Source organism: Pan troglodytes, chromosome 6 (genome assembly GCF_028858775.2).
Source record: "Pan troglodytes isolate AG18354 chromosome 6, NHGRI_mPanTro3-v2.0_pri, whole genome shotgun sequence".
NCBI classification, from domain to species: domain Eukaryota; kingdom Metazoa; phylum Chordata; class Mammalia; order Primates; family Hominidae; genus Pan; species Pan troglodytes.
The window spans coordinates 172,051,634-172,064,401 of NC_072404.2; the positions used below are offsets into that span (position 1 = coordinate 172,051,634).

The window sequence follows — 12,768 nt, forward strand, 5'->3', positions numbered from 1 at the left end:
GCAATTCGGTGCGTTCCGGGAAATGTGCCTCAGTAGCGCCTGAGGTCACAGGGACCCCACATGCTACTAACGCCTAGTCGTTTTAAGCTTATTTTCTGAAACGTCCAAATAGCGTATTTCCACTTCTGGAGCGCCAACAAAGCAACAGCTAGCAAGGAAATAGGAAAATAAATAGACTCCACAGCTCCGCTTCCGAGGGGCACGTGTCCCGGGACAGGTGTGCACCAGGCAGCCGGGCATGCGCTGACACCTGGCCACAGGTATTTTTGCCAACACTTCACGTTGCGACTCCCCAGCAGCAGGCGCGGAGGTGGTCCTGACACCCACTTGAGACTCCGATTTTCACCCTCAGCTGCCAACCGCCGAGTAGACACCCTCCCCATCATTTCTACAAGCAAATTGTAATGCCGCGGGCATAATCCCCCAAAACGCGTGCACGCTGATCCAGTACAAAACCAATTTATTTTACATTCCATCGTGGGCGATGGGAGAAGCTAAATAATAATTTAGCATGCATACGTAGACGTTTCTTTTTATATATAAATACAATATACAAAAATAAAGACAGTACAGTTTTGAGATTTCCAGCAGTTTGAACGCTCGTGACATAATCCCCCCGACCCCAGAGACGTAAGCATAAACCCTTTTTTCTTTTTCCAAATACTCTGCAGAATGGCGGCTCCAGAGGCGGTTTCAAGTTTCATAAGTCAGGTAACACTGTGGGTTTCCGCCTTCTCGGACGCGGGGAAAGGGGAGACAGGAGGCTTCCCCTTGCGCGGGGTGGGTCGGTTCTTCTCACACGCACTCGCGCCTCCCCCAACACCAACCAAAATTAATTTTAAAAGAACCAGAGTTCAAGTTTCAGCCCCCTGGGTCTCCCTCTCGCTGTTTCTTGAAGAGCAGGTGAGGCACCCTTGCTTAAAAGGAGCGCCCAGGACCGGAGGCCGCGGCCGAATCCCTCCAGCCCCGGCCTGGGCGAGGGGTCCATGGGGCGGCGGTCGAGCCTGCTCTCGGGGCCGGGCCGGGCCGGGCCGGGTGGGTGCGGGCGCCGGGGCCTCCGGGAGAAGCCGCCGGCCGGGGCGCTCCGTGCGCGCCGCACCTGCTGGGCCGCGGGGCTCCTACTGGGGCGCGGGCTGGTGGCTGGGCCGCGGGGGCGGCGAGTCGTCCTCCGAGGAGCAGTCGGAGGAGGCGGCGTGGACGCTGGCGCCGTTGCTGTAGGGGAAATGGTCCTCGTCGTCCTCGTCCTCGTCCTCCTCGGGGTCACTGTCCCTCAAGTCCCGCAGGCGGCGTCCGCTGCCCTTGTCTCCGGGCGCTGGCGGCCCCAGCAGCTCCTCCGCTCCCGGCTCCTCCGCGCCGCCCTTCCCCGCGCCCCCGCCGCCGCCCTTCTGTTTCTCCGCTTCCTGCGCCGCCTGCTCTTTGGCCTTTTTGCTGCGTTTCCATTTCATCCGCCGGTTCTGGAACCAAATCTTCACCTGCGGGCACAAGCGGGCGTGAGAAACCGGCCACCGCCACCCCAGGGCTTCCTGTCCCCGGAGTCCCCCGGCCGCGTGCGCCTGGGCCCCATTGGGTCGGCCCTTGAATGGCCTCAGGGTGAGACGACTTAGAAGCGGAATGGGGAGGGGGCTCGTAGCTTCCTCCTCCCCGCAACCCCCCACTCAGCAGCAAACCCCAGAGCTGGGCTGGAGCTCCGTGGGAGCTAGGACTATGTCCCCAACGACCCAGGCCGGGGACTTTTCTACCCGCGCCCTCCGTCTGCGGAGGAAGGGTCAGGGCAGCTGGCTACGTCGCGGCAAATCTCAGGATGTTCCCTCCTCTCTTTCTGGAACAAAATTTCTCGAATGCGGCCTGGGGATCACCTTCTTCAGAATGAAAGGAGGGGTGGTTAAGTGCTGATTCTTGGGCCCCACCCGAAGCTACTGAATCGGCGCTCTGGGCACCTTAGATGAACCCGTGCGCCCGCCGTCTGAACCGTCGAGGCGCAGCGCCAGATGCCTCAGGCCGCCCGTGGGTCACAAGTGCAAAGGTAACAGTGTCCCCTGGGAGGCCGGGATGCGTCGGGGGCGGGGAGGGCGCGCACCTGGGTCTCGGTGAGCATGAGCGAGGTGGCCACCTCGAAGCGCTTGGGCCGCGACAGGTACTTGTTGAGCTTGAACTGGTGCTCCAGCTCCAGCAGCTGCTGGCTGGTGAAGGCGGTGCGCGGCCGGCGGCACTTCCCCAGGAGGTTCGACTGCGCCTGGGCTGGGGACCAAAGGGCAGTGAGGCCCACAGCCGGCTCCGGTCCTCGCCCCAGCCCCTCCCGTTGCTGCTTGTACCACTACACTCAAGGCCCCAGCGCCAAGGCCTGGCCCTGCAGAGGGCGGGGCTGTTCCCTCACTATCAGTGCCCACTCCCCAAGGAATGCGGACTCAGGACCACCAAGTGGAAATGGGTAGTTTGGAGTTAATTAGACCAATTTTTTTTTTTTTTTTTTTTTGTCTGGGAGACCTCTGAGTGTCCCTGTTAAACAGGGCTCATCGCAGGAGGCTTCCTCTCCACAGGAGCCGGCTTTGGTAGCAGTGGATTGACCCAGAGGCAAGAGGAGAACTGAGGCCAGTCGGGGGCCAGGAAGGGAGGTTCTGGGAAGCCCGGGAGTTGAAGGCTGCAGTGAGCGAGACTGCACCCCTGCACTGTACCCTGGGTGACACAGCAAGACCCCATCTCTCAATAAATAAAAAATAATAAAATAATAAAATAAAGGAGCAGTGAGTGATGAGATCCAAATCTCTCCCCCTCTCCTCACTGCGCCTTCCTAGAGATTCAGGCTCAGATCCAAACAGGTCTGGGAAGAGCTGGTCTTGCTGTTCCAGGTCTCCCTGCACTGCCTCCTTAAGACAGACAAGGAGGAGGAGGAGGAGAAAAAGAAGAGGAAGGAAGGAAGGGAGAGAGGGAAAGAGGGAGGGAAGGAGAGAGGGAAAGAGGGAGGGAGGAAGGAAAGAAGGAAGGAAGGAAGGAAGGGAGGAAGGGAAGGGAGAGAGGACAGGTGGAACAGGACCAAACCCAGGGTCCAAGTCTGTGTATTCACCAGGGACCCTCCCACCTTCCAAATGTTTTCCTTGGCATGCCCCCTCCTCAGGGTGCGGGCGGCAGGGGCAAGGCCTGAGGAGACTAGAAGCCTTTTCAGGACAATTCTCATTACGCAAATTACAGGCAGAGGCGCAGGCAGGATCCGGTTCTCTGTGTGTTCAAGGAGGCCTGCCCGGCTTTATTTACATAATTTCGCACGGTTACATCACAGAGAATTTTATGACCTCAAAACGAGACTTCCCTTGATTTCCCAGGAGCCTGACAAGTGTTGGACAATAAAAGAAAGAAAGCGAAGGAAAGAAAGGAGGCCAGCCCCAGGCCTGGATGAGCTCAGGTCCCCCGGGATGGGCAGTTTGCTTTAGAGGATGGCGCACGCCCCCTGCTTTAGTCAAACAAGGCCCCGAATTCCCAACTTGACAATACATTAGAACTTTAATTAAAACACTGGCTCCGGAGGGACCATTTGGGAAATGCCATCCAATGGGCAGAGACAACCAGTTAAAGAAACCAAACAGGTTTTCCCCGGACCAGCGAGGAGGACTTCTCAGAACTCATTCCACCGTCTTTGGCACGGTTATGCCTGCCCTTTTGGATTGCCAGGTGCAGATACCTCTTGTGAACTTAAAGCTGGCTGTGTTTAAAATTTGGCCAACTCTAGGTCAACATTTGGAATCAGAAATAGGCAAGGTGTCTCACTTTAATAAATTTTCTGAGTGACCCTGGGCTCCACGAAGCTCCAGAAAGCGCCCCTAGGAGGCCTAGGACCACGGACCCCCGGGGCTGGCCAGCCCCCTCCGTGGGCAACTTAGCGTCCTTGGCTCTGGGAAATGCAGGTCATATTGGTGGCTTTCTATCAGAAGGGATGGGCCCTGGGTCGGCACCCTGGGTTTAAGCCCAGGCTGGCAGGGGATTCGCAGACGCAGACGTGTCTGAGGTGAGGGGCAGCTTTCCCTCTTCCAGCCAGTCAGTAGGGTTGACTCTCCCAGGTGAGGGATGGGTGGCCGCTGGGGCCTTCTTGGAGCTGAGCTAGGAAAGCCTGGGGCGGCTGTGGGCAAACAGCGTTCTGCAGGGATTTTTCTCACCCCCTTGTGACTTCTCCAGCCTCTGGGGTCCTAGATTTTCTCTGTTTAGTCACAACCACAGCTTCCAGCAAAGGAATCTGAATTCTGGAGTGTTTATTTCTGTTTTCTTTTTTGCTTTTCCCCTGCTCTGCCTGCATCTCCCCAGTCTAAACAAATCCACTCAGACAGAAACAATGGGGTCTCTTTGTTTGGGTGTTGGGCGGCTGAAAGCGTTGAGCCATATACATCTGCTCGGCCCGACTCAAAAGTAGCTGACCCCGATGGGGCGAGCGGGGAGAGCCAGAGCCCCAGAGAGCCAGAGCCCCGGAGCCCCAGCCCGGAGAGTCCGCGTGTGCCAGGAAAGCCTGAGGGGCCCAGGCCTCTGGCGAGGTGTCCCGCCCGGATGGAGAGGAAGCTGCCCGAAGCCCAGCGGCTCTGGGGTGGGGAGAACAGGGGCTCCCTCGGCCCCACCTTGGAGGGGCATTCGTTACCTTGTTGGGCACCCAGGATTCCAGGCCAGGCACCTACTGTTTAGAGTCCCCCCATAGCTGGTTCAAGCCAGGCCACCTGCCTCGGCCATCGCACCCCGGATCCAACGCCCTTCCAGAGGAGGGCAGCGCCCTGGTAAGAGCCGGGGTTTCCCTGGGCCTTGGCCTTGCCTCCCCGGGCCTCCGAAGCCCATTTCTCTTGTTTGCTGCTCCTGAAGCACTCCCTCTCCCTGGAGGGGCCGCGGGTCTCTCTAACGCCCCAATGGGGGACCCGGCCCAAGTTCCTTTCCCCGGTGATAAGCCCTGACCCCCATTCCCGGGCCTGCCTAATTCAGGGCGCTCTCGGCTCGCCTTCCCCCGGCGACTTCCTTCTCCTGCAGCCTTCAGGTTAATCATTAGATCTCAGTCTCACACCTCCAACTGCCCCTTCCCGTTAAGAGAGGAAGAGAAGGCAAGGCCTGCGCATGGCCATTTTAATAATTCGCTGCCCGTCTCATGCCTGGGGGTCCGGGCGAGTCCTCGCAAGCCCCGGGCAGAGCCGAGGCGGCTTCGCAGCTCTTCCCCCGCTCGCTGGGAGCCAAGCGCAGAGAGGGGCAGGCGGTGCCGGTGGAGGATGCGCGAGGCCCTCCCGCCACGCGCATCCACGGGGGCCGCAGGGTACTCACAGTTGAAGTCGGGCATCTTAGGCAAGATCATGCCCGCTGTGGACGCGCGCAGCCACTGGTCCAGCTGGAAGGTGCCGGCGCCCAGCTTGATGGGGTCGGCGGGGTGCGCGGGATGCGCGCCTTGCACCTGCGGGTACGAGTAGGAGAGCGCCGGGTGCTGGCCCGCCAGCGCAGCCGCCGCCGCCGCCGCGGAGTAGCCGTAGACCGGGTGGCCGTAGAGCGCCGCCTGCGCCGGGAGGCCCGCGCCGCCCTGCGCGCCCCCAGGGTGCAGCCCCAGCGCCAGGCCCCCAGCTGCGGCGGCGGCGGCGGCGGCGGCGGCGGCGGCCGCTGCGCCCGGATGCGCGTGGTGGTGGGGCCCCCCGTGCCCGCCGCCCGTGCCGCCGCCGCCCGCGCCCAGGAAGCCCGGCTTGGGCAGCAGCGCGCAGTGCGCGGCCAGCAGGCGCGGCGGCGACGGGCTCTCGGCGCGCAGGCGGTCGGCGGGCGCAGCCGGCGGCTCCGAGGACGCGGGGCTGCAGCTGCCGCTGGTCCCGGCGCTCGCCCCGCCGCCGCCGCCACCTCCGGTGCCAGATGCGGCGGCGGCGAGCGACGTGACCAAGGCCAGCGGCGCGCTCTGCGCAGAGGCGGCTCGTGGGGGGTCCACCGCCAGCAGGGCGTCGATGCGGAAATTTTTGGATTTTTCCATCGGCTCGTTTGGGGCTGGCGCTCAGGGCCCGGTGGCGGGCGACGCGGCCGTGTGCGGGCTCGCGGAGTCAGTGCGTGCGGTGCAAGCCCGGGGGCTCGGTATTGTTATGGTGGTTATTTGCCAATAATCAAAGTCGCCGCCGGAAACTCAGCCGAGGGTGACCATGGTCCCGGCGCCTCCTCCGTGCGGGCCCCGCCCCGGGCCGCGCTCGCACAAACTCCCACGCGAGTGCTTCCCCGCGTCCGGGCCCGGGAGCCCGGTTCTTTGCGCTGCAGCTCTCAGGCGACCGCGCCGAGGCCGCTGCCGCCGTGGTGGGGACCCGCGCCCCTCCGCGCACTTGAAGCTCAGCGCGGCTTCCGATTGGCGTGCGCAGCGGGGACCCGGGGAGGGCCGCGGGCTCCGCCATTGGCCGAGGGGCGCACCTGTCACCGTCCCGGCCGCCCGCCGCCCCGCCCCCGCGCCGCGAGGTCCTAAGCAGCCCGGGCTGTTGCGCGGCGCTGGCGGGCGGGGACACCGCCGGGGAGTGGATACTCGGAGGCTCAACCTGGGGCCTCTGCCCGTCCTCCCCTAGGTGCGGAGCGGACGGCGGGCACTGGCAACCCCCGGGCCCCTGGAGAGCCCCGCGGCGGCCCAAGACCCGCTCCCGAGACACGTGGGCCCCTCCGGACTTGGTTGGTCCCTGGAGCCAGCTGCGCTCGTCCTCTCCGGCCTCCTTGTCGGCGCTGGAGTGGGTCCACGTCTGCCTTGCGGAGCGCGGTGGTTCCACGCTCCTGAGCGCCCACGCTGCGCAGACCTGGCCGATCTGCGAGGCGGCGGCAGCGCACTGAAGACCGTGGTGTTTCCCAAGCCCTCCCTGCTCCCGGGCCTCCAGGGCGCAGCAGGGGAGGGTTTTGTCCCCGTGGCCAAAGCTCTGCAGGTCGAACCTTATCTGCTGTGGGAAGGCCCCGCATTTTCAGGTGTGTGTGCGGGGGCGTGGGGGTGTAAACGCGCATGTGAGTGTGAGTTTGGCCTCCACGAATCCTCTCTGGGAGCCCCTGCCCCAGTCAAGGCGGAGACGGTAGATCTGGGCGCTCTGGCCTGCAGAACCCAAGTCGGCTTGCAGACGTCGCCCACGTGCCTGCTCGGTGGAGCGGGTCCTCGGTGACAAGGCTCTTCCTCGCTGCCGAGGGATGCCCGTGGGCTTGCGGGAGTCAAGGCCCACACACCTCGGCCCTGAAAAACCCGTGGGGCCCGGCATCCTTCGGAAGCCCTGCCGCTGCGACCCCCGGCCAGTCCCCGGGCAGGAGCGGGGAAAGGCTATGTCTGTCGTGCTGCCGGGGCCTCCTGGGAAGTGGAGAGGAAAGGGTTTCCCGTGAGTGAGCGAGGCACGGAGTGAGCATCCAGGTCTCACCCCCTCCCCCACACGCACACTTCAAATATTTACAGTAAAACCACTTCCAAGGGCGTTTTTGAAGCTGAAAGAATCAACACGGGGGTCGGGAAGTCAAGCGGCATCAACACCAGGCTTTGTCAATAGCGCCATTAGACCCAGTTATCTTCCCCAGCAAGCGTGAGAACTGGGAGGGAGTTCCAGGTTCCAGGGCTTGCTATGCAGGTGAGAGGTGAATAAAGGACCGGAAGGGGCTGTGGAGAGGGGAGAGAGCCAAAGAGAAACTCAGTGCCAGGTAAACTTCAAAATTAGCAGGCCAGGTTGCTACAAGAGGGATTTTTAAAAAGGCAAATATAGAGACCTTGCCACTTCTCCTCAAAAGGCTTTTGACCTAGGCGAGAGTCGATGACAGTGACTCTGTTGCCATGAGTGGTATCGTTTTCATTATAACACAGGGTAGTTCCCAGATGCACAGGACTGGTTGGAAGGTTAGGAGGATGGCAATGGATGAGTAACTGCAACTTGGAGTAAATGTGATCTGGCTTTGCAGAGCCGACCACTGGTAAAAAGAAATCCCAGGCATTCACATGGAGTTTGTCGTGCCTTTAGATGTCTTTGTGGTGACACAAATGCAGTTCTACCTCTCACTGGAGAGAGGGAAACACGTGCATTTCTTGAACACCTACTATGTGCTATGAGCTTTCTGCAATTCTCATCCGTAATCTTCACTATGACACTAGAAGGAAGATTTTTATCATCTCCGTATCTCCATTTTCTTTTCTTTCTTTCTTTTTTTTTTTTTTTTTGTATTTTTGGTAGAGACGGGGTTTCACCGTGTTAGCGAGGATGGTCTTGATCGCCTGACCTCCTGATCCGCGCGCCTCGGCCTCCCAAAGTGCTGGGATTACAGGAGTCAGCCACCGCGCCAGGCGCCCCCCACTTTTTTTTTTTTTTTTGAGATGGAGTTTTGTTCTTGTTGCCCAGGCTGGAGTGCAATGCCATGATCATGGCTCACTGCAACCTCCATCTCCCAGGTTCAAGCGATTCTTCTGCCTCAGCCTCCCCAATAGCTGAGATTACAGGCATGTACCACCAGGCCAGGCTAATTTTTGTGTTTTTAGTAGAGATGGGGTTTCACCATGTTGGTCAGGCTAGTCTCGAACTCCCGACCTCAGGTGATCCACCCACTTCAGCCTCCCAAAGTGGTGGGATTACGGGCATGAGCGACCGTGCCCGGGCTATCATCTCCATTTTCTAGAGTACAAGTTCAGAGAGTTTGGGATCCTTGTTCCCAGCAGACAGTTCGGCCTTAGAGCTGGGAGTGGGACCAGGTCTGATTGCAGAGGCCACACTGTTCCCACCCTGCTGCCGTCAAAGCTTTCAGGTACACCTAGCCCTGAGTCCCCATCCCATCTGTTTCTTTTTGAGGAGGGAAGGATTGTAAAGGAGACCAGAGATTCTTAGCCACCTGCCCCAAGCAGGAAGCCCTGGCTGTGACTCTGCCTCCCCAGGGTAGAGAACACAGCCTTGGCCTCCTCCTCCAGGGGTTTGGCACCAAGGCTGACTTGCCTTTCTCTTCTCATCACCCCCATCTGCTGGGGGCAGATTGCTTGGTCCTGAGGTCAATGATTTAGGGAGCTGGGGGAAGGGAGTGGCTGCAGAAGAAATCTCCCAGGATGGACCTTGGAGAAGACGCTGTTCCTCTCTCCAACCAAAAATACACACTGCCAGGGTGATTTTAGTTGGTGATGGGGTGTGTAGTCTAGACTCATGACATCAGCCATCTCCTTCAACAAAATCACAGTGGGTGTTTTCTGGCTTTTTTTTTTTTTTAACTCCTAGAGGAATTAATTTCACCCCTTTTTGTTCTGTAATAACCATGGTCCAAAACCCCTTCACACCCTGTCTCATGTTTCTATTCTGCCTGAGACCTGCTGAGGACACCTCCCTGAAAACACAGACAGGACAACACGTGTGCCGGTCCTTCAGGTGTCTGTACCACCTGTGGGGCTGTGCAAGGCTGTCCGAGGAGGCCTAGCCTAGCAGCCCTGCATCCTGTCTGGACCGCCCCTCTGGCTGAGGTGCCATTTCAGGAATCTGAAGCTCCTTATCTCGATGGATTTGTTTCTTTGTCTACAGAAGCAGGGGTTGGACCAAATGGACTCTAAGGAGCTATAGGGCCTTAAAATGATCAGATGTTCTGCTTATATTTAAGAATATGTTAATATAAAAAGGAGGTTCTCTGTAAAGCTGCATGGAGAGAGGCAGGTGTGGGGGAGAGAGGGAGCTATCTGGGAAGTGTGGATCTTTGTGTGGTTTACAATGTGTGAGGCGGAGCCTGCTGGGTCTCTTCCTGTTCCCAGTATCTGTATTGATCCAGCCCAGCTGGCTTTGGGGCAGTCTGGAGCTGGGCTTGGGTCTTGGGAAGGGCCACAGAGAGAGATCAAAGGTCTGATCCTAGTAGTGCTACCAAACCTGAGTCTCCAGGTGAGTTTTCTCTCCAGCGGCCCCAGGGGCAGAACTCAGCCCTGGAGAGTTCTCCCTGGAGCTCTTGGTTTCTCAAGACAGGCAGAGAGGGCCTGGTGCACCCTAATCAGCTGGCCCCCACCACAGCTCCTCCCTGCCCAGCGCGGGAGCCTGCTTTCTACAGGCCTCCTGTTAAGGAACTGAAGAGTGCCTGCAGCTGCCCTTCCTTCCACTACTTGGGAAGGAGATGGTGATTTCTACAAACCATCACAAAAGAAAACGCCGTTGTAGTCTGTGTCTGTTTACACCTGGACTTACACACACAACTGGGAACCCGTGAGGACTGGGAAAAAACCTGTACATTCACATATTCACAAGATGCGAGGCAGGTATCATGCATTTATTTATCGTTTAGATATTGCTTTTTTTCCATGTGAAATGGAGCAGTTGCCTGGAAGGGCACTGGGTGGCTGAAGCAGGGGGCAGATCTTGCGTTTCCAAAACTGAAGCCCTGGGCCAACAGAGAGGACTTGGCTGCAGAGGGGCCCAGGCACATTAGTCCTGTCCTGCTGAAGCCATGTGATCTTCGGGGACTCACGCAGTTCCGTTTCAATGTAAACTGTCAAGGCTGTCTTCAGGAAACAGGCATGAAGATGCTGTGTAACTGGCCGGAGGGACCTAAGCACAAGTTTGAGATGGGACTTGCCCCTGGCACAGGAAGTAGCTTAGTTAGGCTGGAGTGGGAGCCCAGAGGGTCAGAGCAGGAACTGCTGGGAGATGCTCCAACCTCCTTCCTGGAGCTCAGAGGGAAGGAGAATCTGTGGAGAGGGCCTAGGCTCACCGGAGCTGGGGACATCTGCTCAGGTCCCCCCACCAACCCCAGCCCCTTCAGAGCAACGGGGGCCAAAGACATCAAGTCATTCGTGCTGTCCTTTGATCTGCTGACCTCCTCTATGGCCCCTGGGAGCTGGGCCTTAAAGGAGTCTGCAAAGGGTGGGCTCAGGATTAGCAACCCAAAGACCTGCAGCTCAAACCCTCAAACCGAGGCGGGGCCTGAGGTGGGCCCAGGTCTGCTGTGTGCTCCGCTCTATGGGTTTTCTCCCTCAGCCCCTCCTCCTCAGCCTCTCCCTGCAACCTGGATTTCCTGTTGCCATTTTAGAAGGCACCCTCACCCCGACTCCTCTCGCATGGCCAGCACCACCCAGGCTGCACTGGCAATGTGAGCCCCCCAGAACACCCCGAGTCACTGGTTTGACCCTCTCCTCTGAGCCCAGCCCTGGCTGCAAACAACCAGCCCCTACCAGGGGGCTTGGCGAGAAGTTAGGGAGATGCCACAGGATTTAAATTAAATTTAAATGCCACAGGATTAAATTCAGTGACCCAGGGGCCTTCTATTTTTGGAAATTTCCTCCAGAGACAAAAATCTCTGCTTCCTTCCAGACCTTGGGCAGCCTCCCAGCTTCCCTGGACCCTGAAGAGAAGGGACAGGCCTGGCCACCCTGGGCTCAGCTGCTGGCCCAGGTCTCCTTCTGACACAAGGTGAAATCCTTTCCAGCCTCTTCGAAGCTTCTTGTGTCATAAAGAGAAACAAACCTTGGGAGGGAAGGGAGGCTCCTTTGAGCCCCTTTCATTGTTTTGGGGGAATAACAACCCTCCACAGAAATGAAAGCCTTCTCTGGAGTCTTTTTTTCTTTGCTACAGACATTTTATTTTGTTTTATTTTATTCCAGATTCACGCAGGGCCCTCTGCAGACTGTTGGCAGAAACAAGGTAGCCACCAAACACATGCATAAGCTGGACTTTTCCCAGAATGCTGCAGCAGAACTACCCTCCAGAGAGACACCAGCCTGCGGGCCACAGTGCTACGTGAGTCTTGCAAAGAGGAGATCTTTATGGCGAGACTGAGAGCACTGCCTGCATGCTTTACCAGAGCCCAGCCTCCAGCCTCCACGGAAAATGTGTTTTGGAATCAACACGCTTTGCAAAGGCTCCACACTGCTCTCTGGTAGCATTGGCCTGGGCGCCCAGGCACCCCTTTAGAACCCACCTGTTCCCCCCACCCACCCTAGCGGGAGGAGGAGAGGGTTACACTGACAGATACCGGCAGCTCTGCAACCCGGGAACAACGCAGACAACATACAACTCGACAGAGTCACAGAAGGTGGCGTCCATCGCGCCTGGATGGTGACTACTGCCCTGCGGGCTGCTGGGTGGGTGAAACACACAGGGAAGAAGCACAAATACACACACAGATGTGGCTCAGGGACATTTGAATGCTTCAGTGTGTGAATTTTTTAGCACATTCTGACTCGAAATTATGGCTGAATAGTGGCGCACTAATGTCCAAGTCCATGTTCGATAATGGCAGGAAGTCTGCACTAATTGGTCTATTTAGTAGTTGCTGAGGTGGCAAAAGCTGCAGCTGCTGGTGGCTGAAAGAGAGAGAGAGAGAGAGAGAGACCTCCTCTTAGGCCACTTCCCAGAGCTGTGGCAGTAGGGGAGGGGGAATTCCCCAGGATGGTGTTTGTGGTCAAGTTCACCTCTCGCAACCCTGCCTAAGCTCTTCTCACAGGCGCACACATTCAAGGCCTGAAGAGCCCTCCCCGCCCCCAACAGTGTTCATGTCCCGGGCTGGGGGCCCGCCTGGGAGGGGCTCTATATGCCGGTGGGACCTGGCTGCTTTGCCTCGCATTCTCCCCACTCTTCCCCTTCCCAGGGCAGCTTTTCTCCCCGCACCCCATCTCTCTCCCCGCACCCCATCTCTCTCCCCTTTGCTTTCTAACTGGGTTGGGAAGCTAATCTGTCAAGAGCCCGCTGCTTAGCCGGTGCAGTGGCATGTGCCTGTGGTCCCAGCTACTTGGGAGGCTGGAACAGGAGAATCGCCTGAGCCCAGGGGTAGAGGTGAGGCTGCAGTGAGCTAGGATTGCACCATGGCGCTCCAGCCTGGGCCACAGAGCAAGACTGTCTGAAAAAA

The 12,768-nt window shown here is 58.6% G+C and overlaps 1 protein-coding gene and 1 long non-coding RNA gene across 2 annotated transcripts; one reads left to right on the forward strand and one right to left on the reverse strand.

Moving 5' to 3' along the window:
• Window positions 1-443: 443 nt before the first annotated feature.
• On the reverse strand, window positions 444-6,297 carry MNX1 (motor neuron and pancreas homeobox 1). The gene is made up of 3 exons (XM_001150658.6): window positions 5,278-6,297; window positions 2,078-2,238; window positions 444-1,472 (listed from the first exon to the last, which is right to left on the reverse strand). The coding sequence occupies exons 1-3, from the start codon at window positions 5,957-5,959 to the stop codon at window positions 1,119-1,121; spliced, it is 1,197 nt and encodes a 398-aa protein (XP_001150658.2). The 5' UTR covers window positions 5,960-6,297; the 3' UTR covers window positions 444-1,118.
• A 108-nt stretch (window positions 6,298-6,405) lies between these two features.
• LOC134810602 (uncharacterized) lies at window positions 6,406-12,060 on the forward strand. Its single transcript, XR_010159086.1, has 2 exons — window positions 6,406-6,915; window positions 11,525-12,060. It is a non-coding gene; the product is annotated as an uncharacterized LOC134810602 (long non-coding RNA).
• The last annotated feature ends 708 nt before the right edge of the window (window positions 12,061-12,768 follow it).

Excerpts from the sequence above, each read along its gene's own strand:
- MNX1 (XM_001150658.6), bottom strand. The coding sequence starts at position 5,959 with ATGGAAAAATCCAAAAATTTCCGCATCGACGCCCTGCTGGCGGTGGAC. Across the intron at positions 2,239-5,277 it reads TAAGATGCCCGACTTCAACT|CCCAGGCGCAGTCGAACCTC; the intron begins GTGAGTACCCTG and ends TTTGGTCCCCAG. Across the intron at positions 1,473-2,077 it reads TCATGCTCACCGAGACCCAG|GTGAAGATTTGGTTCCAGAA; the intron begins GTGCGCGCCCTC and ends TTGTGCCCGCAG.